This window comes from Giraffa tippelskirchi, chromosome 4 (assembly GCF_054371585.1).
Source record: "Giraffa tippelskirchi isolate mGirTip1 chromosome 4, T2T-mGirTip1v1.2.pri, whole genome shotgun sequence".
In the NCBI taxonomy this organism is placed as follows: Eukaryota; Metazoa; Chordata; class Mammalia; order Artiodactyla; family Giraffidae; genus Giraffa; species Giraffa tippelskirchi.
Window position 1 is genome coordinate 88,559,679 of NC_137278.1, and position 26,544 is coordinate 88,586,222.

Genomic DNA, 26,544 nt, shown 5'->3' on the forward strand with positions numbered 1-26,544 from the left:
GTCTCATCCCAGGACGCAGCTTCTGGTCAGAACCAACAGAGCTGTTCTTCATGAGGAGTGAAATGAATGACCCAGTGGCCAGTGTATCTTTCAGGCTGGACACTCTCCCCTCCCAGGCAGCATCCCTGATAAAGGCATCCACTCCCCACGGGGGGCAGACAGCCACCTCGTGGACAGCCCAGCTCTGCTCCTAGCCTGTGCTGGACCCTGCCCTGGGCTGGCCTGTCGTTTCCAAGTCATCCAGGGTTGGTAGAGCGACTGCCCCTGCTTGGGGTTGGGACCCTGTCATCTGGCCTCCACTTCCAGGTCTCCCTTTTTTCTGGGCCTGCCTTGGGCTTTACAGGGTGGGAAAGGGCCAAGGCACCTTGCTTGTGGCAGTTACAGGTCTCAACTGTTTCTTGGGGAGCCTTGGCTGGGCTGGTGGCCTCCATGAAAATCTCCCTTTGGTGGTCTGCATGGCAGTCCCTCTCAGTTCCCGACACAGGCTGGGAGCATAAATCACCCTGGTTGGCTCGCCTCTCCATATCCCACTCCAGACCCGCCTGCCCCCGCCCTCAGGCCCACTCAGGCCTCCTTCCCAGCAGGCCCAGCCCAGGAGTCCAGCCCGGGCCCCCCTTCACCCTCCGAACATGCCCCTCCGCCCTGCTCCAGCGAGCTGGGGATGAAGGCCGCCCCTCTCCTGGCCTGGGGCAGCCCCATCCGAGGCACCCTCGGGGCAGTAAATATTATATTACCACAGGGTGTGCAGTACGTGACCTGAGACAGGCCCCAGGGCTTAAGTTTCCTGAGATGGAGTTTGCGTACTGCTCCCCCCACCCTAAAAATTCAATTAAAAAAAATAACAGGAAAAATGTAGTGCGCCGAGGGCCTGCCAGAGTGGTGTATCTGGCGGCGGCGGTGCCGCTGCGCTCGGCGGTAATTGGTTCTGCATAGCTCGGGGAAATTGGCAGAAAAATAAATCAGCCGGGAGCCGGGAGTCGAGACACCGCGGGGAGGGAACGTGAGGTGGGGGGTGGCTACGAGTGGTGGGAGCAGATCTGGTGAGCGAGAGGGCTTGACTGATGTCCTGTTTGGGAGTCAAGGGCTTGGGGGTGGGGGTGGGGGTGGGGGTGGGGGTGGGGCGGGGGTGGGGCGGCCCGTACCCTGGAGCAGAGGTAATCTGGAGGAGTCCTGCCTGGTGAGAAGAGCGCAGACGCCGTCACCCACCGCTTTCGCCGTCACCCACCGCTTTCCGTCCTCTGTGACCCCTGTGTGCCTACTTACTGACCCTGGGCCTTGGTGTGGCCCGGAGGAGCCATATAAAGTGGCTCCCAGGCAGGGAGCCCAGCCTTTGGATGGGGGTGGTCAGAGTTCTATGCCTCCAAATAGGGGTGAGTTTAAACCCAACCCCCCTACTGGAGGCTTGGGGCCGTGTTTCTGGGACTGCGTGTACCCCCACCTCCTCTCCAAAGGCTTCCCAAGGCAGAGGGTTCTGGGAGCGGTGCTGTGGGGCCGCCCTGGGTCGACCCATCTGTATTGCTGGCTGCTGGCTTCCCCACAGCGTCTGCAGTGGCTTGTCAGGGGTCCATAAATTTCCTTCTTGAAGAAAGTGTGTGTACAACAGAATGGATTCGTTTCAGTTTAGTGCTCAGGCATCTGCTATAGGAGGCTGCGGGGGGCGGGGGGCGGGCAGGAGGGACCCACCGGGCCTCTGGGGGCTTGCAGTCAGTTGGGCACAGGCGAAAGAGGTCACACAACTGGAGGCTGAGAGGGTAGGTTCCAGACAGCCAGCCTCAGAACAGAGGGGTACTTCAGAGCAGGAAGCATGCTGGCCAGTGTGGTTGGGGCAGGCTTCCTGGAGGAGGTGGCTGGAGGAGACAGCCAGGGCAGGTGGAGCAGCCAGCAGGAGGCTGAGGGTTTGAGGCCTGTTGTGAGGGCCTGTGCACACATATGTACACGGGTGTGTGTGTGCCTGGGCCCGGGTGAGTGCTGGGCTCTGGCTCATCAGGCAAATCCCGTCTCTGTCCGTTGTAGCCAACCCCTGGGTGATGTCCAGGAGATGCCCTCTGCCACCCACCTGGACCAATACCTGTACCAGCTGCGCACCCGCCACCTGAGCCAGATCACCGAGGCAGCCCAGGCCCTGAAGCTCGGCCGCAGGGAGCTCCCCGCTGCCCTGGAGCAGGCTGAGGACTGGCTCCTGCGACTCCGTGCCCTGGCTGATGAGGTAGCTGACCCTGTGAGGTGCCTTCCTTCCTGCCTGGGATATCAGAGCTGGGAGGGGCAGGGGGAATGTCTGGTCGAAACTGGCTCTATTGCTGGGTAACCTTGGGCAGGTGGCTTAATCTCTCTGAGCCTCCATGTCTGCCTTCATAGAAGGGATACTGGGTGTGGTGGGGCCCAGCCCAGAATCTGGCATGTAGTAGGTGCTCGATAAATGCCCCCAAAGAAAGAAAGTGAAGTTGTTCAGTCATGTCTGACTCTTTGCGACCCCATGGACTGTAGCTTACCACGCTCCTCCATCCATGGGATTTTCCAGGCACGAGTACTGGAATGGGTTGCCATTTCCTTCTCCAGAGGATCCTTCCGACCCAGGGATCGAATCTGAGTCTCCCACATTGTAGGCAGATGCTTTACCATCTGAGTCACCAGGGAAGTCCAAAATGCCCCAAGTATGCTCAATAAAATGCTGCCAAGGGCTTCCCAGGTGCCTCAGTGGTGAAGAGTCCGCCTGTAGGGCAGGAGGAGCAGGAGATGTGGGTTCAGTCCCTGGGTCAGGAAGATTCCCTGGAGGAGGGCGTGGCAACTGCTCAAGTATTCTTGCCAGGAAAATCTCATGGACAGAGGAGCCTGGTGGGCTTCAGGCCATAGGGTCACAAAAAGCCAGACATGACTGAAGTGACTTAGCACAAATGGTGCCAAGGTATGTTAGAGACAGAGCTGGGACCAGAATCCGGGGTGCCTGGCTCTAGGTCCAGTGCCAGGGCCCCCTTCCCCAGGAACCCAGCCCTACCTCCCCACCAACCTGTCTGCCTCAAGCCTGCCTCTCACAGGACCCTGTATCTCCTGCCCACCCGGATGCCCCTGAGCCCCATGCTTGAGGAGGCTGCACCTGTAGTAATGTTGTGTCTACACCCTGAACTCGCTGTCCCCAGGGTCAGATGTCCCCACCAGGTCTCCAGGGAAGCAGGCAGGCCACAGATTTGTCTAGAATGAGGAGAAAAGTCTGCCCATATGTCATGGGTGGACACAGGTGCTGCCCGCCCTGGCCAGAGTCATGTGGAACCCCCAGGGAGGGAGATGGTGAGGAATGATCTCTGCAGAAGGGGTGTGCAGAGAAGGGCAAGGCCTTAGTGGGGAGAAGAGGGTCCAGGAGGTGGAAGGGGTGCTCCGGAGGGGAAGCGGCCTGAAGGGTCATTGTTGTCTCTTCCCCAAGTGGGGCCTCAGGCATATGACTGGTTACCTGGGTGCCACTGTGCCACTCAAGCCCAGGATGACCCCTGGAAGTGGCTGTGGACCATTCCCTGGGGCAGGTCACAGACTACCTTCCACATTTTGGCCTAGACTCCGGAACCCTCAGCGCAGACTGTGTCATGGCTGGGAGTGGTTAAGGTGACACGTGTGCTAAGGAATGTGGAGGAAATGGGAGGGAGCCTTCCTCAAATTTGAGTGTGCACCAGAATCCCCCGAAGGGCTTGTCAACACAGGGTCCAAGCCCCACCTGATCTCACATGTCTGGGGTGGGGCCTGAGCATCTGCATTTCCGGCAAGTTTCCAGGTGGCGCTGTGGGACCACACTTGGTGTTGTGGTTAGGGACACATATTTGGAATCAGAAAAGCCTGGCTCCTCACTTCTTTGAGCCTGAGTTTTCTCACCTGTGCTGCCTCCCGGCTGCAGGGGTGCAGTGACACTCAGGGAGATGCTAAGGGAGGGCGCTGGCCAGCAGCCCGTCCCACAGAGCACAGGCCTTGGGAGCAGATGGATTTAGCCGACTGACCACCTCTCCTGAGTGTGGCATCTGGGAGCAGTTCTCCCTAGAGGCATGGAAGCGCTCAAGGGCCCTCCATTTTCAGAGCCCTGTGTCAGCGGGCCCAGAAAAGGGCCAGACCCCTGAGTCCCTGCTGTTAGAGGGAGGAGGGCCCCAGGGTCCTCTGGGGAGGTACACACCTTCTGTGGATTCACTGCTGCTCTCCGGAGTGGGGAAGGGAGTGGGTCTTAGGTGTAATGTCATCTCTAGGGTCAAGTCAGCATTTCTCTACTCCCCAGTGGATGGGTCTAAGAGCTTGGGGCTCCAGGCAGGAGCGTCTCTTCCCAGAAAATGTGAATGCAGATCAGTGAATTCCTGGTGGGCTAATCCTGTGAGCTGGTGTCCTCTCCTTGAGGGCTCATAGCTGCTGAAGATAGAGGTGCCCATCCAGCCCTGGGGAGTCAGGGGCCACCCGAGGGTAGGAGCTCGGATGAGAGGCCTGCGGAGGCTGGCTCACTCATGGTGGGCTGAGGGTATGGGCCAGGAGGTACCGTCGTCCCTAGCCTGACTGCCACCCTCTCTCTAGCCCCAGAACAGCCTGCCTGACATCGTCATCTGGATGCTGCAGGGTGACAAGCGAGTGGCGTACCAGCGGGTGCCTGCCCACGAGGTCCTCTTCTCCCGTCGGGGCACCAGCTACTGTGGCAAGAACTGTGGAAAACTGCAGACCATATTTCTGAAAGTGGGTTGTTTTCCCTCAAGTCACGGTTTTACTCTCTTACTCCCAGGGTGGTCCACTTCCCTTCAGTCTCTGTTTTCTGTCAGGCTCAGAATTTCAAGGCTCTGCTCTCTGAGGGACCGAGGGCTTCCATAAAAAGACTTCCCTTCTCCCCTCCTCCCACAAAGTCCCTAGACCCCATGCACCTGGTCTGGAAAGCGAGTAGGTGAGAATCAGGGGTGCTGGGAATGAATGAGGGGCTGACCCTGGAGGGGTCCAGGGTCCTCTCCAGCCAGCTCCCTGGTGGGGGTGGCCTCAGCCCTCAGCCCCCATGGCCAACCTTTAGGAGTCCTGGCACAGACCTGCCTCCGCCCTCCCGAGGGTCTGGCTCCAGGTGGAGTCACGCTCGGGTTCGAGTTCCTCCCTGTGTTAACGCTGGTGTGTGGGCACTGGCTGTGCCCGTGGCTCTGCTCATCGGAGATCTGGGACCAGGTAACCCTCTCCCTTCCATCCTTCAGTCCCCACCTCCCCTGCCCTTTCTCCTCACACCTATCCTTGCTCCCCCACCATCTTCTCTCAGCCTTGGGGGTGGGTGACAGGGAAGTGAGCAGGTGCCTGAAGATGCCTGTTTTCTTCTCTGGGTTCATGTGGGGACACAGGCTGCTTGGTCAGGGTGCTGTGGCCGGCTGGTTAGGACACAGTTCAGGGATACCCCTCTCTGAGCTGTGGCTACTGCGGCCCAAGGGCGGGTCTGCATGTGGAGAGCCATCATTGAGGCTGCTCTGCTCAAGGAGGAGGCCCAGGAAGTAAGCCTGCCGCTCACCACGTGGGGCTGACTCCAAACGGCTCCGCTGGCTTCATAAACTGCCTGGCCTTCAACTTTCCCTTCTCTGTCTCTTCCCATCCACACCAGAGCCTCCTTCCATCTCACCTCTTCCAGGAAGTCACTGTGGACTAACCTTAGCCTCCAACCTCTGAGTGGCTATTGGCCGATCCATTCATACACTGGCCAGTCATTCTCGCTGCCCTCTGAGGTGGGCAGAGGAGACAGCTTTCAAAGGCATAGTGTGTGTGGACAGATTGTAGGTTGGCTGAAATACTGTGTAGCCTAGGGCAGATTGCCCAATCTCTCTGAATGCTGTTTTCCTACCTATAGAATAAAGATCAGACTGCCCTGATTACGGAGAAGGCGATGGCACCCCACTCCAGTACTCTTGCCTGGAAAATCCCATGGACGGAGGAGCCTGATAGGCTGCAGTCCATGGGGTCGCCAAGAGTAGGACATTACTGAGCGACTTCACTTTCACTTTTCACTTTCATGCATTGGAGAAGGACATGGCAACCCACTCCAGTGTTCTTGCCTGGAGAATCCCAGGGATGGGGAGCCTGGTGGGCTGCCGTCTATGGGGTCGCGAAGAGTTGGACACGACTGAAGCGACTTAGCAGCAGAGCAGCCCTGACTACAGCATTGAGGATGGAATTAGGTAGCACAAGTCAAGGGTCTTACTGGAACTAGGTGATCAATGAATACAATTTTTTTTTTCTTCTCTTCTCCCCTTTTCCTTCTGGGGAGGTCTTTGCCCCCTAGGGAGAGGAGGCTCCACCAGCACCATGGCTGGAGGCCATCACAAAGCCAGGGATGATCAGAAGTCTACATGTGGGTCATTGGTGCTTCAGAGGACCAGCTTTGCCTAGAAAGAGGGCAGGGGTGTGAGGCAGTGGGCTGCCCCTCCCACTTAGGACATTTTCCTTGTGAGATCCTAACCTCCTAGCATGCTGCTTTCCTCTCTCCCAAGCCAGCTCCTTGCCTGGTCGGGCAGATGGGAAAGGAAGTCCAGGAGCGGTCACATCTGAACAGGATTAACCAGGGAGGGCTGTCAGGCTGCAGTGGAGGTGAGGCTGCAGGAGCGGGCCTGGTGGATGCCTATGAACGGAATGAGCATCAGGCTCTGACCTCTTGGCCCTGCAGCCTCAGGGAAATGCAAACTGAAAAATTTTTCTGATCCCAAGCAAGAAAAAAAAAAAAGATATAAGATTGTTTCTCGAAGTCTTCCCCACTGAGTTTATGAGCCCCGCCAGTAGCTCCTGAGCAAGCTCTACAAAAATGTTGGCAGCAAGCAGAGACCAAGAAAACATTGGTGTTTCTTAACTTAAACCAAAGTTGGAAAAAATGAGCACCAGCAGAGAGGGAGAGGAGCCCCAAACTAGACATTTCTTTATTTGCTGTTGCTATTTTGGGTCCAGCAGGCTGGCCTTGTCTGGGGGAGGGCAGGGGAGAGACTGGGGGCGGATGGGGGAAGCGGGGGGGTCAGGCATTCCTGCCATCTCCCTGGGGCTGGTGGTTTGGAGGGGAAAAGGCTACTAACCACCCCAAGGGAGAGGACACCGAAGCAAATAGTCATAGGGAGGTTTCCGAGGGGTGACACTTGGGGTCAGGGGCTCCTCCGGGCTTCACTGAGGATGAACCAAGACAGAGAGGCTGGGTGAGAGGTGAGACTGCTGGTGCCTTGGCATGACCATCCCTTTCTGATCCTCTTACCTGGCCTGGGCTCCCGCTCCGGGGATCCAGGCCTCTTCTACTAGTTGGAGAGCCCGTAGCTCAGCCTCCCTTTCCTCCTCTAAACCCACCAAAATGACTTTCTCATCTCATTCAGCTCCATGTCCCAGCGGAGACACTCCTCCAAGCTCAGGCACATGAAGCCTGGCTACTTAATGTGTTACTTCCTCTAAGGGACTGTGTGTTATTCTAAAAGTGAGGCACTTCTGTTCCTTAGGCCATATCTGACCCTTAATTTCAATCAAATGGTAAAGCAGTTGTGGAGAATAAATGTTTTATGTTGAGTTGTTGTGGTTATTCTGTTTTGGCAGAGCTTCTGAAGTTTCAGGATAAAAAGCAGTTGAAGACCAGTGAATAGCGGTTAACATGCTGATAAGCACTTGAAAGGGTGGGGATATCAGATGATACACTAACATCCAGCCAAAAACCCCCGAAAAAAAAACTGAAAATGAAGAGAGAGGCTTTAACCTCTCCCCTTTTCAGAACTTTTTTTCTCTTATAGAGACATGTTCTAGAACTGCACTGTCCAATATGCTAGCCATATGTGGTTGTTTAAATTTAAATGAAATAAAACTAAAAATTTAGTTTCTCAGTCATACCAGCTACATTTTAACTGCTCAGTTGCCACATGGAGCTAGTGCATTGAACTCTGCAAATGTAAAAAACCATTCCCACTGTAACAGAAATCTCCACTGGACCATACTATTCTAGGAGAGAACAGAAATGAGGATGGGATGGGAGAGGGGAGAATGGGGTTCCTGGTCTCGACATGGCCCATCTCTGCAGAGAGCACCTGGATGGGGAGGATGCAGTGTTCTCTTTTGGTGGGAAAGAATCTTGGTGAGGTTTCTCAGTCGTCCATGAACTTCTGAGAAGTCCTCCAATAGGGCCCACACGGATGGGGTGTCAGGCTGGTATGCCCAGGCCTGGAGGCCCTGCAAGTTGAGTCATCCTGACTCTGAAGGGGACTGTGGGTTTCTTTCCTTCTCTGGTACCCAGTATCCAATGGAAGGGGTGCCCGGAGCCCGGATGCCGGTGCAGATTCGGGTCAGGCTCTGGTTTGGACTCTCTGTGGATGAAAAGGAGTTCAACCAGTTTGCTGAGGGCAAGCTCTCCGTCTTTGCTGAAACTGTGAGTGCCTGACTGCCTGCCCACCCTACCCCCAGCCCCTGAGCTACCGCAGGCCTGCTCACTTCTCTGTTGCTCACTCTCCAGTATGAGAACCAGACCAAGCTGGCCCTGGTTGGGAACTGGGGCACAACTGGCCTCACATACCCCAAGTATTCTGACATCACGGGCAGGATCAAGCTACCCAAGGACAGCTTCCGCCCCTCAGCTGGCTGGGCCTGGGCTGGAGACTGGTTCGTGTGTCCAGAGAAGACGTGAGTTGTGGGCAGGGAGGGCTTGGAGACCCCATCTGCCCCAGCCATTTCTCTGAAAGGGTCTCTGTCTACTCCCACTGCCCCTGCACTGGTCAGAGTGACTCCCTTGAACTCTCCTGGGCTCATGAGGCAGCATTCTCTTCTCAAAGGGCTCTAATGATCAAAAAGTCCTTTCCTATTAAACCTAAGCTGACATCCAGAAGACTTTGAGTCCATTGGTTACAGCCCTTTCCTCCAAGATACCACAGAAAGCCTGCTCTCTCCTCTGCATGTTAATCCCTCTCCCGTCTTGGTCCCTCTCCCATCTCAGGCCTCCTCTCCCTTAGTGCCTCTCAGGACAGCCTTATCCTTCTCCAACTGCATTGTCATCTCCACCACTTCCTCCTGTCTCTTTTTCCCTTTTGGTTGATATTCAATAATTTTTTTTTTTTTTACTCTTTAAAAATTGAAGGGAAACATCTATCGTAGTCATGTACTCAAATCTTAAGTATGTAGCTTGATAATATTTTACATTTCTACAACTGTCTATTGAACTTCAAATACCCACAGGGTTTTTGGAGTCTTCAAGTTGGTTTCCCTGTTTCTTTCTTTATCTTGGTGGTGACGTTCTCTTCCATCCCCTTGACTCGCTGCCCTTCCTGTCTCTTCCCCTCATCTCTCCTGTTGTTGGTTGGAAGTGAGGCTGACACGGAAAGGTTGGCCCAGGCCCTGAAGTGCTCTGCTGGAGGGTGTGGATGGGTGGGGGTACTGGCAGAGACTCTGACTCAGCCCTGTCCACAGACTGCTTCACGACACTGACGCTGGCCACCTGAGCTTCGTGGAGGAGGTATTTGAGAACCAGACCCGGCTCCCCGGAGGCCAGTGGATCTATATGAGTGACAACTACACGGACGTGGTAAGGGGGTGCTCTGCGGGCAAGTGGGCTCTGCTTGCCTGGAGTCCTGGACGTTTCAGGCCCAGGAAGGACCTGTGACTGAGAAGAATGTTCTCCCCTGCTCCCACTGCCCCAGCATCCATGCTTGGGCTTTCACAGGGCCAGTGAGAGGTCTGGCGAGGGTAGGACACTGACCCCAAGTCACACCGGGGCTTTGAGAGCGTGCAGTATCAGCCTGCATCTTCTCATAGCCACATCTGTCTCTTCTCATGCTTGCCTGACCTGTGTCACTCTAGAACGGGGAGAAGGTGCTTCCCAAGGATGACATAGAGTGCCCGCTGGGCTGGAAGTGGGAAGATGAAGAGTGGTCCACGGACCTGAATCGGGCCGTTGATGAACAAGGTGGGCAGCGTGTGGAGCCCCGTGAGCACCCAGCAGTCTTGTGAGGCATGTCAGTGGGGGCAACTAAAGACAGAGCCCTTGGACTTGGGGTACTGGCCTTCACTGGGCTACTTCTTCTGGGGGACCTCCTGGGGAGTCCTTACTTCAAACTACAAATCAGGAATCGGTGGTCTTGAAAGTCTGTGAACGTCCTCCAAATGTTGAATGGGAGATGGCCAGGCAATGAGTGATTGGCGCCCCTCCCCCAGGCTGGGAGTACAGCATCACCATCCCACCGGACCGGAAGCCGAGGCACTGGGTCCCTGCTGAGAAGATGTACTACACACACCGGCGGCGGCGCTGGGTCCGTCTGCGCAGGAGGGACCTCAGCCAGTTGGAGGCGTTGAAGCGGGTGAGCTCGGGGGTGGAGGTGGGCAGAGGTGAGGCCCTGGGAAGGGGAGGCCAGCTGGGCACAGTGCACACCTCTGTGCACACATGCATACAGAGGGTGTGTGCAAGACAATCACTTGAGATGCTCGAAGATCACATGTGTTGCTCACACAGGTGCTCATGGACAGAAAGCACCCACATGCCCACGACTATGCACGGGGATGCGTTCAGCATCCCCTGGAAGGTGTGAAGGTGTGCCTTGAGTATGTCTGTGGCTGGCTGTCCTTGGGGCAGAGTCTGAGATAGGAGCTTGCCTACCTACAGTTTGCTGAGGCAGTGCTCTCAGGGGTGCCAGGAGCAAGACTGTGGTCCCAGGCAGAGACTGTTTTGACTTGAACTGTAGCTCAGAAAGGGGCTCAACCTGGAGCACCACAGAGCTCTCCTCGCCTGGAGGCAAGGGGCCTGGGGTTTGTACCACCTTAGCCATCAGTCATTGGCTGGGGTTGCTGGGGTGAGCTGGCTGCATACCTTCCCCGGGAAGCCTGTTCCCTCCAGCATGGTCAATTCCGTGGAGAAGGGGGCTGCTGGGGATGAGGGTGCTGCTGGTCAAAGAGCCTGGGTGGGCTCAGTTGGCATTTACCAGAGGGTGTTTTCACAGTGTGAGCACCCTTGCCCATAGCCATGTCCAGATACCCCTGGGATGCAGACAGGTGCAGAGTGAGCTTGTATGAGAACATACATGCCTGCACCTGCTCCCGGGGTCACACAGATGCTCACGCTCTGCGTGGCCTCAGGCCCTGCCTCCCCAGAACCCTCTTGGCCTGCATCCTTCCTTTCCAGGCATACGTTGGAATTTTGGCTCAAGAACTAGGCCTTCCCCAGTCCAGGAATAGCCTTTGGCATGACCTAAGTCCCTTTGTCTCTCTTTGGTCACAGAGAATCTGGAAAGGAAGGTCACTGGGTCCCAGGAGAGGCCAGGCTTTTGGGCAGCTGGCTGTTTCTGGTGTCATGAACCACACAAACTCCACTCTGCCTGTGAGGGCACCCAGGGGACAGAAGCGAAGCCTTACCAGGCGGTGTGCCTCGCCTGCTCCCTCACTACCAGCATCGCTCCTGGAGAGGGACATAGCCAGCCTCGGGACTGGCACTGAACTCATGGCCCTGAGGATCATCTCAGGTCACGAGATGGTGGGAAGGGGCTTCTGGGACTCCCTCCAAGATGGGAAAGGGCCCCGTTGGAGGAAGTTTGGGGGCTCTCTCCACACTGTTGTAGGTCTCGCCTCGTGGAGAAACAACCTATGGCTGGGAAATGAGCTATTCATTTTGCCTCTGAACTGCAGACCCATTTCCATTTTTATAAGTCGGGAAATGAAGAAGAAAAAGGAAATTACAAGAAAACCTTGGATTCATGAAATCCACCTAGAATCCAAATAAACAAACAAACCAAAAGCCCAGTGTTTTCATCACTGCTCAGTCTACCTTCCTTTCTTGGCTCCTTGGATCTCCCCGCAGCCCACGGAGCCTCTTTTCCTCCTGATTTCCTGACGTGGGACTCTTGGCACTGCAGAAACCACTGAGAAACCCCTCCTCCAGGGGGTCCTCCCAGGTTTTCCCACCTGCAGGGTGATGATGCCAGGTGTGCGTGTGGGGAGTCCTGGAGGGCAGGGAGGGCACAGCTGGAGCCCAACCCGGGACTCCCCGCCAACCTGCCAAGCGGCCTCTAAGTCTGCCCTGTTCTCCCATGCAGCACAGGCAGGCGGAGGCAGAGGGTGAGGGCTGGGAGTATGCCTCGCTCTTTGGCTGGAAGTTCCACCTGGAGTACCGCAAGACGGACGCCTTTCGCCGCCGCCGCTGGCGCCGCCGCATGGAGCCCCTGGAGAAGACGGGGCCTGCGGCTGTGTTTGCCCTTGAGGGGGCCCTGGTATGTGGCCATGCCTTTCTGGGGTTGATGGGGTGCAGCATGTTTTCCCAGGGCTGTTTAAGGCTGATGCAGGGGCGGTGCAGGGGGCCCTGGGATGGGACTGTGAATTCGGTCCTCTGGGGTTGCATGTGGGAACATGGACACCACTCTGGGTATTCTCCTGAAACAGAATAGCTCATTTCTTGGCACTGGAAGACCTGCTACTACTTTGGCAATTGAGATGGGAGCAGGGAGAGGGCCTGGACTTATGGTGCTCTGACCTGTGACTGAGGCCAAGGGACCTGGCTCCTCTGAAGAGGCTGGCTGGCCTGGGGATGGGCCTGGGAGGCTTTGGCCTGGCCCAGGGGAGTAGCCAGGGGGGTTCAGAGACCCTGAATGTCCTCAGGTGGACTTAGATCCTCCTGAGGCAGAGGCTATCTCATGGGGATCTCGGGAATCTGGGGAGAGAGGTGCCTTAGAGACCACTTCCCAGAGCTAGTGGACTGAGGGTCAGATCAAAGTTATCCAGGGTCTGGATGATGTGTTCCATAAAAAAGATGTGCTCACACTTCCTGGATGGATCAAATGGGGACGTTTGGGACCAGGGGATAGCCTGTCCCTTGCTCTGTTGGTCTCAGGATTTCCAGAGTTGGGGGTGAGATGCCCCGGAGGAGATGTCACCTCTGAAATTTGGGTAGGACAGCCTGCCCCCTGGGTAGGGGAGAGGGCTTTGCGCTGTGACCCACAGGAGTAGGTCTCACCAGCTTTACTGGCTAATGGAACTTGAGTGTGTCTTCATGAGCCCGCTGTGTGTGTATGTGAGTACATATAAGTATTTGGTCTGAGTGAGGAGCAGGGGTCCTTAGCCCTCAGCCAGGAAGTACAGTGGGGGGAGCCCCCCAACTTGATGGGATGGCTACAGAGAAAGGAGCTGAAGCTGGCAGTGGCACTGAGGGGGCCTGGGCAGGGCCTGGAAGCTCCATCACTCCCAGGACCTATTGGGAGGGCCAGGTCCAGGGGTGAAAGTTTAGGAGATGGAACCCTCTTGGGGCCAAGTGATGTCAGAGGCTCTGGAGGGAGCCCCTCCTGAGACTGGGGGCCAAGTGATAGGGAGACTGGAAGGAGAGGGCAGAGCTCTGGGCTCTCTGGGCCCCTGAGCAAGTGCTCAGGCTGTGGCGGTGCCGGGGGGCGGGGGGTTGGAACTGCCACCCAGGATGGAGCAGCCGCAGCCGGGGATCTCTTTGTCCTGTCAGAAGGGGACTGGCTCAGGCATAGGGCAGTCCGGTGGCGGGGGGCGGGGGGGGAGGGCAGCAAGGTGGCTCCCATTGAGGGGTGGGGAATAAAGACCTTGGCAGACCTCAGAGGCAGGGCCAGATCTGAGGGTGCTGCCCCCTAAGGAGCCAGGGCTTGTTTTCATCAGATAGAAATGCAACTGAAGAGAGGACAAGGTCTTAAGGCTCAGCTTGCTGGGAATCTGATTCACCACGAGGTGAATCAGGCATCAGGCCTGGCAGGAGCCAGGGGCTCACACAGTGTCCTTGGGACTCTGTGTTTCTGACTCGCTCCGCGGTCTTGGCCCCATTCTCACACTGGCTCATTCCATGTGGTCGCAAAGATGGTGCCCGTGACGGAGGCTGCCACCGTCTTTACAGCCAGCAGAGCCCAGCCGGCCTTCTCTCTTTCCTCACAGCGGGAGACCCCAGAGGGGAGAGCACACTTTGTCAGGGAGGCCAGTGCCGTCTCGTGTGCGACTGACCAGCTCTGCTGGGCCCTGTGCCCACCCCAGTGCCTGAGCCTGAGGGCGAGGAACGGAATGTTCTGATTGACTGTCTTGGGTCATGCCCCCCTTTTCTTTGTGGTCGACAGCCCCACCAGGTTGGGGAGAAGAGCATCTGAAAAGGAAACAAGCCTGAACGGTGCTGGACACAGAGTGTGGATGACCATGGCACTCTTGAATGAGCAGTAGGGAGCAAGTGTGGACTGCCGAGTGGAGGAGGAGTGCGCTGGTCAGAGCTGGGTTTTAGGGCCCTCATTAGGTAGTCACGGAGGACGGCTGGGGAGGGAGCGGCTTCCATCACGAGACCCCCAGGAGGCTGGGTTAGAGATCTGGGAGGGGGTGACCATCTGGGGTGGGAGCCGAGGGACTGGGATGGACGGAGGTGGAGTGGCAGGGCTTGGGGAGGGAAGGGTCAAACGGGTGTCAGAGGCTCCGCTGGATGGACAGTAGGGCCACTCCCCTTGCCAGGCTGTTGGGTGGGGTGGGCCTGGGGCTGCGATGAGTTCACGTTGGCCCTGGCGAGTGTGACACACACAGTCAAGTGCTGTGTGAGGAAGATGGATCTGGAGGCTGCCTGCCAGGCGGCCCAGGGCAGGGAGGCCGGGGGCGTGGGGGGCTGAGTGTCAGCGGCAAGGGGAGGGAGGGGGCTGGGCGGAGAGAGGGCGCCAGGCCAGAGGTGGCCCGGAGACACGTGGATGGAAGTGTGGACGGCTCCGGGGCTGGCGGGGATCAAGGGGAAGAAGGCGAGCGAGGCTGGGGGACCCATTGCCAAGCTTTCATGGCTCGGTGACTGGGAGAGTGAAGGCGGGCATTTCCCAGAACAGAGAAACCAATTCGTTTACTCTCTACGTGGGAGAAAATGTTGTGAGGGAGCACTGAGATCAAATGTCAAGTCAAGTGGGAAGGTGACTGGTAGTGATGCAGATGTGAGCCACCTGTGATCTGTGGAAGAAATCAGGGCGGTGAAGCCTGGAGTCCTGGGGGAGCTTTGCTGATATAGGGAGCCAGAGGCGGACAGTGGTCAGAGTGGTTGGATCCGTGAAGACAGGAGGGCACAGTCTTTAGGTGTGACCAGCATTCGGACACGGCCACAGGCCCATTGGGTAGGAACTGTCTAGATCACTCTACTTGAGCCAATGACCACCCCTCATCAGCATGAGAGCACACACACACAGTGCATACACACACACACTGTCCTTCCATGGTCATGTTTACATGCCTCCTGCCAGGACCAAGGACAGCCTGGGTTCCCATTCCTGAGTCTGCTGTCCTTCATGCTGCTCTAGCATCAGGGCAGACGGTTGGGTTTTTTGGATGTCAGGACCAATCTAATTGTTCCAGGTACTGGCCTTTACCCACTGGTCACTGATGACTACTGATTCCCTTGGTGGGACTGTGGAAGTGTGTGAGTGAGGCTTCTGAATGGCACCGGTTTGGTTTGAATGCTGCTTCCTCTGCTTCTACTATGGATAGGTTACTTGTTTCTTTAGCAACTCTGTTACCTTACTTATGAAAATCACTACATCCATGGTTCCTTGTAAAGCATGAAGACATAACCCATGTAACGAAATGTTTCTCAGTTTTAAGGAACTCAGGACCCATCTAGGAATCTTGTTAAAATGCACACTTTTGATTTGATGTCTGAGTGGGGCTCAAGAGTCTTCATTTCTAACAGGCCTCCAGTGATGCTGATGTTGCTAATCTCAGGACCATCTTTGAGTTGCCAGGATGTCAGCTGCCTAGTACATCCTGAAAATGAGGGAGGCAGTCACATCGGCCCCCTACTTGAATGCCCCTCTGGGGGAGGGGGACTGTCTCTTTCTGGCTGAAGGTGTGTGGCCAGGGTCCTAGAGAGGGAGGCAGGGAAAGGTGACATGTCCTCTCTGCTCCTTTGTGGGAGAAGGTTATCTTTTCGTCTAGTGATCCATCTGATGGACCTGGCTCATGGGAAACCCTGGTCTGATTAGAAAGAGGGATATTCACATCTGAATGCAAATAAACCCAACAGAATCTGCATCTTTGAAGTGCAGACTGAGAGTCATTCCAGAGTGACAGCGTCTAATGAGGGGAGCTTCTTGGAGGAGGCCCTGGGGAGGCAGAGCTTGGAGGAATCCAGGACTGTGGGTGGTGGCCAGGTGGCCTTCCTGGTAATCTGACATTTCTGGATGTCTGGGCCCAAGGGCCAGGCCTGTGGCGCCCCCTTGCCTCCTACCACCCGTCCCCTGGCCCATGAGTCCACCAGCAGGCCGGGCCTCACTTGCCAGCTCCCCTCCTGAAGACGTCTCGCTGGAAGGCAGGCCCTGTCTGCTCATTAGCACAGGCAGCCTTTCCCTGAAACCTTCTGCTGGGGCCAAGCCTGGCTCCCTCTGCGGAGCGGGAGGCCCTGGCTCTGTCTGCTAATCGTCTGCTGTCTCCATCGCGAGCATTATTTTATTTTCGTATTATTCTTTTTCCAGCTAATATCCTGGCATTCCCAAAGACACCGGGTTTCATAATCTTCCTGGCGTTCCCAGGGAGCTGGGAAGCAGAGTACAAAGCTGCTATTATAGCGTGTTCCATCCAGCCTCCCTCTCCTCGCCCCACACCCCTTGCTGCCGCCGCCGCCACCGCCGGCTCCGACCCAGTCACCCCCTCCCGACGCCACCAGCCTCTCTGAGAACCCTGGTGACGGCTGCTGGGGATGAGCTCACAGAATCCGTCCTGTGGCCCTTGCCCTGGGCCTGCCCTCCTTGCGCGAGGATTTTTCCAGAGCCCTGTCTCTGCTCTCGGCCTGCAGAGTCTGGAAGGGTTTTCTGAGATGCCTGAGCCTGGGCAGGGAGAGGAAGAGATGCAGATTCGGCCAGTGTGTTCCTCACCCGGGAGATTTTTAGAGCTGGAAGGAACTTTCATGTTCGGAAGCACTCTCTACCTGGCTGCTTGACATTGGGTGCAGAGCTGTGAGTGTGCATGTGTGATCTGTGTGCACATGTGTCTGATGTGTAACCATGTGTGTGATGTGTATGGATGTATATGGTGTGTGCAGTGTGTGTTTCTGTGTTGGGTGAATTCTGGGGTGAGGCCTATGATTTTCTCCAGTTCTCAAGAAAATCTAGGCTCTCAAAGAGAATAAGAAATACTAAAATCTATTTTTCCTTGTGCCAAAGACCAGGTTGAGAGCTTATTGTCTCATTTCATCCTCACAGTGACCCCAGAAGGCTGGATTTTAATGATTATACCCATTTTATAGTTGAGGAGACAGAGGTTCCAGAACTACGCTAATAGCCAGGTGTGGCTATTTAAATTTACATTTAAAGTGATTAAGATAAGAAAGTTCAGCTCACCAGTCACACTGGCCACATTTCAAGAACTCAACTGCCATGCCTGGCTAGTGGCTACCACTGGACAGTATAGAACAGTTCTGTCTTTATAGAAAGTTCTGTTGGATAGCGCAGCTGTAGAACTCTGAGCCCTAATGTGACCCCAGAAGAAACTGGGGCCTGAGAAGGCATTTGCCCTGCAGCACAGCGTGGGTCACTTCTAGAACCAAGGCCAGAACAGCAGGCTTCCCAGGTTCATCTCCTCACTGCTGTTAGGGCATGAAGTCCTTCCCCTGGAGGACCCTTAAGTGGGGTCCCAGGGAGCTTCCTGTGTGGCTGGAGCCCCGGGCAGGGTGCAGCCCCCTCCTCATCTTGTAGCCAGCAGCGTGCCCTCCCTGGGCAGTTGGCACCACTGACTCTAGCCATGAAGCCTCCAACTGGTTGGCAGGGCCCTGTCTCTATGGGTCCTGACCTGAAGTGTGGAGGACCCATAGAGACAGAAATCCCCAGCTCCAGTCAGGGGCAGAGAAGGGCAGCTGGGGAGGTGGAAATGCTAGTAAGGGGGTCAGGGAGAGGTTGGTGCCAGAGAGGAGTAATTTGGGGTTTGAACTGGCTAAAAAGGAGGTCAGATGTGGGTGGGGAGGGCAAGGCCCATCTCTGGACCTGGATGAAATCCGGCGTTGTGTGCAGGGCACCTCGGCATACTTCCTAGAGTGGGTACTTTGAGCAAGGGCAGCTCCTGGAAGGTGAGAGGCCTTGGCCTTATTAAGTGGCCAAGGCCCCTGGTTGGGTGTGCGGGCCATTGGAAGGTGGCTCTGTGTCTCTTGAATGTCTTCGTGGAGCACTTGTCACATCTGGTATTGTGCTGTGGGGCGAGTTGAGGGCTGCCGGCTCCCTCCTCTGATCCTCCTGCTCCCTGCATAGAAGGACCACCTGAGTGAATCCTCTAAATACACGGACTTCGGGTCTACCTTGCTCAAGAGCTGGATGCTGAAGCCTGCGTGTGTCTGTTGAAACGTGTGTGTCCGTGGACCTGAAACAGAATGTCAGCATAGAGGCAAGCTTGGACTGGGTGTTACAGTGGGGTGAATGTGACAGGTGTCCCCCACGTGTGTCATTATACATGCATAAGGGTCTGCGTCCACAGTTGCTAGGGTGACCTTATAATTTATCATCTGGTCTGCATACATGCTAAGTCGCTGCAGTCATGTCCGACTGTTTGCGACCCTGTGGACTGTAGCCCACCAGGCTCCTCTGTCCATGGGGATTCTCTAGGCAAGAATACTGGAGTGGGTTGCCATGCCCTCCTCCAGGGGATCTTCCCAACCCAGGGATTGAACCTACATCTCTTATATCTCCTATATTGACAGGAGTGTTCTTTACCACTAGCACCACCTGGGAAGCCCACTGTCTGGTCCAGAGACTTAAAATTCATGCTGGAAAACAGACCTAAACTCGGACCATTCCAGACCAACCAGGATGTACAGTTGTCCTGACTACGGAGGCACCTCTGGCATGGCCTAAAACCCATTTGAGTGTGCTCTGCAGACTTCAGAGACCTGGAAAGCCTGGAGGGACACACACGTACACACAAACACAGACACTCGCGCCAGCCCACACGTGGCATTGTGGATTCTCCAGGTTTCCTAATTCCACTCTCAAGTTCCCGGGGGGCCGGCCAGTAGCTTTGTAAGGAGTTTCACAGCTGCTTTCAAGCCCTGGCTCCAGCTGTAAATTAAATGGGGTTGCACACTCGCCTGCTATTCCACTTAAGGTTGCAATCAGCCCTGATTGGGAAGGGAGGGCCGTGTGTTCCAGAGTTTCCTCTTTTACAGGGTTCTCCTCCTCTGGCCTGGCCTGTGTGGGGTTTCCCTGGAAGCTGGAGCCGGGCAGCCAGGGCAGGGACATGGGTGTGGACTCCCCAGGGCCTGACTTGGCACTTAGTCCCATCCTACCCAAATCCCTGCTCAGGTGCCGAGTTCTGATAGGGAAGCAGGAGCTGGGAAGAGCCTTGAGGGGGTCCCGGGAGATCCTGGGCTCTGCCAGTGAATTTCCCAGGCGACTGGAGGAACACATGAATCTCCAGGCCTCAGTTTTCTCACTTAACTTATGGAGGTGATAACAACACAGCAAAAATAACCACCACCCCTACAGAGCAGGCGCTGGCAAATGGTGGCCCGCTGGCCAAGTCTGGCTCTCTGCCTGTTGGTATAGACAAGGCTGTGTCCTTGTGCGCATGGTCTGTGGCTGTTGTCCTGTCACTACAGCCTCTGAGTGGCTGCAGCAGAGCCTATGGGGCTGGCAAAGGCGAAGGTATTTACTCTCGGGCCCTGTGTGGACCAAGTTGAACAACTGTTCTAGAGCACTCGCTGTGTGCCAGGCAGTGCCATCTGCCCTGTTCACGTGTTAACCTCATTTAGGCCTCCTGACAATCCTAAGAGGTAGGTTTTTATCGGTGCTCCCATTTTACAGAGTAGCAAACTGAGGCACAGAGAAAACAAGTAATAATTCTTTTAGTGGTATTTCCTCAAGTACTAATTCTTTTTCACACCTGAATATTATGGAAAATCTTACAGATAATAGTGAGGTTGTACAGGGCTTAGAGCACTCTTTCCTATATCACCATTTGTTGTTTGCGTGTCCCAGCAGAACCAAAGGTGAAGAAGAGATCCTGGCAGGTCACCTGAGGCCTGTCTGTTTTACAACTGGGTCTCTGGAAAAAACATTCAGAGAACAAATCCAGCTCTATTTGTAGCATTTGCCGATATGGTGTAACTATCCGTGCCATGGCCAATTTCAAGCTATCAATGTGAAGTCACAGAACGTGGGTATGGGAGGAGATGGGCACAGCACACCATCACACAGTGTTTATACAGAGTTTCCATCTCACAGACACGCTAGATGGAAAGCATATCAGGAGCAGGTTCACAAAGGTCGTGGGGTAATTTGGAAGTGATGAGTTTGAGGATTTATTACCTTTCTTTTAAAAATAGTTTCTGAAGTTACACGTTCATATGATTTAATTTTTACAAATGGCTGTGTTTAACAAACGGCTTGCAAATGTCCAGAGATGTAATGCTCTCTCCTGAGTCGTGCCAGCCACCTCCAGCGCCTGTTGCTCTTGAGGGTTTCCTGATCCTGTCTACTTAAAGAAAGAGATGGGGGCTCCCCATCACAGCACCCTTCCGGTCGGCTCTGTCATCTGAACTCTTTGGATCCATCCTACAAAGGAATTGAGTCCTTCCCATAAGGTGGGGGTGGGGTGTGGCTGGCCCCTGAAGCGCATATGCTTGACTCTGCTGGAGCAGGGTCTCCCTCGGGGCCCCTGGAGCCACCTCAGAGGCTCCACCGTTTCCTGACCGCCGTGAGTGTGGCTTCTGTGGTTCTGTCCCCCACTTACTGAGCCCTGCGGAGCCTTGCTGCTCAGCTTGTGTCTTTTTGCTGTATCCACCTGGACTCTGGCTCCTTCTGCTCCTCCTTGCCTCTACTTTATAGATCCTGAACCAGACCTCTGGGCCCTGTGTGGGGGTGTGAGTGTTGTCAGAGGAAGGAGACATGTGTGTGACAGCCCATGTGCAGAAAGACTGTCAGAAACACCAGTGGTCTGGTGCTTGGTCTTGGATCCCCTTTAGGTGGGTCAAGGAGTCCCCTTTGTAGGCTGCTTGTTTCCACAGAACCTCCCCACCTCCTCCCGGCGTGGTGGCCAGGGTCTCGGGACGTCCGCCTTCAGCAGAGGAGGTGGGCTTGGCCACTGGCTCGGGGGCTGGCCTGGAGGAGTCGGGTATACCTGGGAAGGAGAGTTCCTCACCCTCCTGAGCTCAGGCACCTCCAGGGAGCCGTGGCCGCCAGCGGGGCAGCCGCGGGTTGGAGGCTGCCCAGTCCCTGAGTGAGCGGCAGGCTCCCTCCCACAGCTAGCCCCAAGACCGAGTGCATGGCCACAGACCGCGTGGCTGCCAGCGCCAGCCTGGGAGTCACATCGGCATGAGCTATGGAGGCAGGAATGTGACTGTGGGAAACCCAATGCCCCGGGCCTGGCCTGGGGAAGAGTGTCAATGTGGAGTGGGGGTGAAGGTGGGTGGGTGGAAACCAGACCGTCAGCCGCCCCTGCAGCCTGGCTCTGCTCAGGGTTCCCTCCGAGTCAGAGCACAGGGAAGCCAGCCCTACTTCTCCCAGCTTTTCCCTGCCCTGGCCTCGCTTCTGTAGCCAAGTCTTCCCTGATCTTTGGGGTGGGGGGTCAGGCCTTCAGCGTGCTGCTGTTCCCCCTGTTCAGCACCCTTCTTCTTTCCCCTCCTCCTGGAAGCCTTTCTGAACAGGCCCTCCCAAGGGCCCACTCTGTTCCATTCTGCCCTACAAATGGCCGCTCCGGGGGTGGAAGTGAGCCTACATCCCACTCTTTCTCAGGTGGCCTCTGACTCTGAGCGCCATGAGAGTGTGAGGTGGTGTCTGATGCAGTTTCCTTCCCTTTTCCTGGGACCGTAGACCTGAGTGCTGTGCACATACCTTAGGGTGGGGATGCTGGTGATTCATGTGATAAATCTTCGCTGGATGCTTACTAAGTGCCAGACGCTGGGTTGGGGGCCAGGGGATCAAGAAATGTGCATGCCTTACTTACACACATGGACAGATGGATGCAGCAGAGGTGTCTGGAGAATCTGGGCAGGGGCTGCTGATGAAGGCAGGGCAGTAGTCAAGGAAGTGTCCAGGCCTCTGATGACTGAGCTGAGGAAAGAACTCAAGTTAGCTTGTCTGGAGGGCATTCCAGGTGGTGAGAACAGCCAGTGCAAATGTCCTGTGGCAGAGGGATGGTGGTGGATTCCAGAGTTAAAGTCAGAGGACCCGGATTAAGGGTGGGAAAGTATTGCTTAGCATGAGACTGGTGAGATGAAAGAGTTAAACTGTCACCACTGAATATGATTATGTCCCAGGTACCTGTCCAGGGCCGTGGGTACATTTCATTTAATTTCTACCAGTGGCTCTCAGCTGAGGACAATTTATACCCCACACCTACCCCCAGGGGACATTTGACAGTGTCTGGAGATATTTTTGGTGGTTACAGCAGAGGGCTGGGGGCAGCTATGGGCATTTAATGTGTAGCTGCCAGGGATGCTGCTAAACATCCAATGCACAGGACAGCCCCCATAACAAAGAGTTATGCAGCCCAAAATGTCAGTAGTGCCAAGACTGGAAACCCCTGCATTTGCCTCAGTAGCTCGTCGAGGTGAATGTTACCATGATGGCCACTTCACGGTGAGGAATCAGACTTTCAGGAACTGGACTTTCCGGTGGCATCTCCTCCAACCAGCTGCCTCCTCCGACCCACGTGGTGAGCTCCAGGAACCTTCCCCCCACCTTCCCAGTGCATGACGTGGAGCTCAAGGCCCAGGGCTGACAGCCTGATGTTCTCTGTGTCTGAGTTTCAGGGTCTGTAAAATGAATGAGTTGCCTTGATGGTCTACTCTGCGCACGTGCACTGCAGTGTCAGGGAACTACAGGTCGCATGGTGGTTACCTGTGTGCGCCATAGTTTGCCTGTGTTGAGAACAGAGCAATGACAATCCCTGTTGTGAGGTGGTAAGGTGTTGGCAGGATTCTGAGGTGAGGATGGATGCTGAGGGTGGCAACTTGGGTCATCTCTGCTGAACCTCCACTGATCTTCACTTCTCCTCTCTGCTGACACCATCGCTATCTCAAATCAGTCTCCCACCCAGAAATTTTCTTTAGCCCCAAATAATTCTCTCCAGAAAAAGGGTGAGTATGAGATAGGAGAGGTGCTCACAGAGACGGGGACCCAAACCTGGATTTTATTCCTTAATCAGTAAATGTTTGCTGAGGGCTTCTCTGTGCTGGGCATTGTAGCAGGCCCTGGGGACACAGCAGTGCCCTTGTGGAGCCTGCATTCTACAGCCTGGAGAGACAAGAAACAAAAATGTTCATATAGCAAATATGCAGGGTAGTAAGTGCTGTGAGGAAAAGGAAAGCTGAATAAGAGAGTAGAGGGCTGTTTTGTGGGATTGGAGTATGTGGGTGGGTGTGCGATGGTGTGGATGTGAGTGTGGTTTTTGACATTTGGACAGGGATGGCCTCTCTGGGGAGGTGACATTTGATGTCTCCACAAGCAGCAGTACCTCTTTTCCAACTTGAATGTGGGAAAGACCTGGCACAAAGTACGTGTTTAATAAACACAAGCGGAATGTCAGAGGGGAGGGCAGGAGGGAGGGACATGCTTCCCAGAAGTTCCCAAACCAGCTTTTCATGAGGCTTCATAGTTTGCTTTGAGAGAAATTCCCTGAACGTGAGCTGTGCACTTCCACACGTGAAAGCCAAAAGTACTCTTCCAAGTGGAAAAAGCATGGTGTTGGATTATCTGTGTTAATGCACAGGTTGATCCCCTGACCTGGGCGATGGGCTAGCCTTCATCATCAGCTCTCGCCAGAAAGGTGTGTGCTGATTCGTTCATTCACTCTTCCTCCAGTTACTCCTTGAGCACCGCTGTGGGTGAGGGTCCTGCTGGATGCTGGGTGCATGGTGGAAACTGCCCAGAGCTCTCTGTGGGAGGGGCAGAGAAGGTAATAGAGATTTACAGTGAAGGTGGTATATGTAGTAAGGGGAAACTGTGGGGTTCTGTGGGAGCACCTGGGAGGTGCCCAACTCCCAGCAAGGTGACCTTGAAGGTGAGACTGGACATATGAGGAAAAAGGCAGGGAAAGAGTAGGGCAGAGAGAACACTGTGCAAGAGGCCTGGGGTGAGAAAGGGGACCCTGGGGTTGGTTTGAGTGTGGAGATAGCAGGGCTCTGGGCCTTTGGGAGTGAGTGTCCTGACCACTACCGGCTCAGTGCAGAGGCTGCAGCTGGACTGGGAGGAGGGCTGGCCCCTACTCTGCTCCCAGGGTTTGAAGGGGATGCGTGAAGAGCCCAGGTGCCCCTGGGAGGGTCATTGGGCCAGAGGATGTAAAGACACTGGCTGCTATGTGGGTAGAATTCTTCCCAGAATGAAAACCAGGCTGACTTCAGGACTGGAGCTACTCGGCGGGCACTGAGCTTAGTGGGGCCTCTCAGCCTGGCTCTGGGTGTGTCTGTCGTCCTGGTTCTCCCAGCTTCTTCCCGGCAGCCCCAGTCTGTCTTTTTGAGTGGGAGTGGGAAGGGGAGGGCAGAGGCAGGGCCACCCTTGTGCAGCAGATGGGGGTGGGGGTGGACAGAGGCCCTGTGGACCAGGGCGGACAGCTGTGGGCTCCTTCTGGAGGCTGGGCAGGTGGAGGAGCCTCGGCAGCATGAGAGCCATTCCTGGAGGGAGCGCGGTTCTCCCTCTGAAGGGTGTCACTGTCGATGCTGGGGCCTGCCGTGGGCCAGGACTGAGCTGGTTCTGAGGCACCTGGCCACAGCCTTCGTGGAAACCCCAGGGAGGAGGACGCTTTTTTACATCACAGGCAGGCGGCCGTGCCTTTGGACGGAGACCCAGAAAGTGCTGCCAAAGCCCCAGGCACAGGCCATTCGGTGGGGCATGGACGGCCCTTGCAGGCCCCCGGGGGAGAGAGGAATCATGGGGCCCATGGCCGCCAGAGGTGGCTACCCTCCTGACGCTCACCTCAGCGCTCTACTTGTGAGTGGAGTGCATATGTGCATGTGGCTGGCTGAGATGAGGGGCTACAGAGTCCCTCCAGACTCTCCCCCTGCGACCCCAAGGTGTATGAGCTGCTGGGGGCGCTGAGCCTTGTGGCACCTGGGGGCTGGCCACACCCTGTTTCTAGCTTCCTGACCTGCTTTCCTCGGTGTCCCTGCACCTGATGGGCCCCAAGTCCGGCCCCACCTGTGGCCTTTTAGACCCTGCGGCCAGACCTGTTAGCTGTTGGACTTGGCAAGGGTGGTGGCGGGGCTGGTGCTGCAAGGCCGGGCTCATACCTGCCGAGAGCGAGGATTTCAAATGTGGTGGCTTTTGGGTTCTCACCTGTCTGCCGTGTGACACCCCTCCCTGCTCCCCTGTGTGTGTGTGCTTAGTGTGTTTGTGTGTGTGTGCATGTGTGTGTGTCTGTGTGTGTAGAGAGAGACTGCTTGACTCACTGATTTTGATTTCTGCCCAGGACTGTGGCTTTGTGCTGAAATGTCCACTTTTCCAGCTCCTGGAATAATTTTGAACAAATACAGGATACATGAATACCACCCCTGAGCACAATTACTGACTTCATAGTTTATGACCTCTCCCCTCACCCCACCCCATGCTTTATTTTTCTCATAAGATCATTAATAGCAAATATTTATTGATTTATTATGTGCCAAGTTGTGTGCCAACACAGCATATAATTTATCTACTTAACAATCAGGCAGCTCTATGAGATAGATACTGTAGAACTCTCCCACACTTACCTGGGGCTTCCCTGGTGGCTTAGATGGTAAAGAATCTGGCTGCAGTGTAGGAGACCCAGATTTGATCCCTGGAAGTCCGGAAGATCCCCTGGAGAAGGAAATGGCGACCCACTCCAGTATTCTTGCCTGGAGAATTCCATAGACAGAGGAGCCTGGTGGGCTACAGTCCATGGGGTCACAAATAGTAGGACATGATTGAAGGGGACAGGTATCTAGGGAGGCTTCTTGGACCAGGGGCCTGGAGCTAGGCCCTGAGGGTGGGCATGGTTTGGAGAGGAGGAGCACGTCAGTGGCCGTGCCTCTTGTATTTGGAGGTGCTGGTGGGGGTGGTGGTGTAGCTGCAGGGCCTGGGGAGAGGTGGAGATTCCTGGGAACTGGCTGCTGCTGGGTAGAGGGCAGTGTGGCCCAGCATAAAGGTCTTGGGGAGTGGCTACTCTGGGTGGGCCTAGGTAGGGTGAAAAGGCCATGGGAAGGGAGGCTGGGTTTTCTTTCAAGGGTGGGCATGCTTGGATGTTGGGAAGAGGGACTGGGACAGATGACAGTGTGGGGAGAGGGGAAGGGCCATGCAGAGGGAATGGATGGCATAGGAAGGCTGTCCAGCTCTCCCTGGCCCTTCTGCTGGGCTTCTGCCATGAGAGGCTGGTGGAACTGATGTCCTAGAAGGCCAGGTCTGGAAGGGCAGGCTGCCATGTGACTGGCACGTTTCCTGTTTTTGCGGGGGCCTTGATTCCTGCTGGGGCTCATCCTTGATGAGGGGCTGCCATGTGGCAGAGGCAGTGGTGGAGGGATGCAGGGCACCGTGCCGTATGGTCCAGGGAAGGTGACTTATGGCCCAGTGGTTAGAGCCCAGCGCTAGCGAGGACAGGGGCAGGGACTGAGCATCTAGGTTGATGCAGAGCTTCTGAGCCTGAGTGTAGACCCCACCCCACCCCCCACCCCAACCATGCCCTTGTCCCCAGGCTCAG

The 26,544-nt window shown here is 55.6% G+C and overlaps 1 protein-coding gene across 50 annotated transcripts in view; it reads left to right on the forward strand.

Annotated features, from left to right (window-relative positions):
- The window catches only part of DYSF (dysferlin), a 226,425-nt gene that overhangs the window by 105,828 nt on the left and 94,053 nt on the right, over window positions 1-26,544 (forward strand). For all 50 annotated transcript variants that reach the window (XM_081590434.1, XM_081590440.1, XM_081590435.1 and 47 more), the window contains 8 exons: window positions 2,014-2,206; window positions 4,534-4,689; window positions 8,222-8,353; window positions 8,438-8,604; window positions 9,385-9,499; window positions 9,775-9,880; window positions 10,129-10,271; window positions 11,997-12,170. In XM_081590434.1, the coding sequence (XP_081446560.1) occupies window positions 2,014-2,206; window positions 4,534-4,689; window positions 8,222-8,353; window positions 8,438-8,604; window positions 9,385-9,499; window positions 9,775-9,880; window positions 10,129-10,271; window positions 11,997-12,170 (1,186 nt within the window). The remainder of the gene's footprint in view (window positions 1-2,013; window positions 2,207-4,533; window positions 4,690-8,221; window positions 8,354-8,437; window positions 8,605-9,384; window positions 9,500-9,774; window positions 9,881-10,128; window positions 10,272-11,996; window positions 12,171-26,544) is intronic.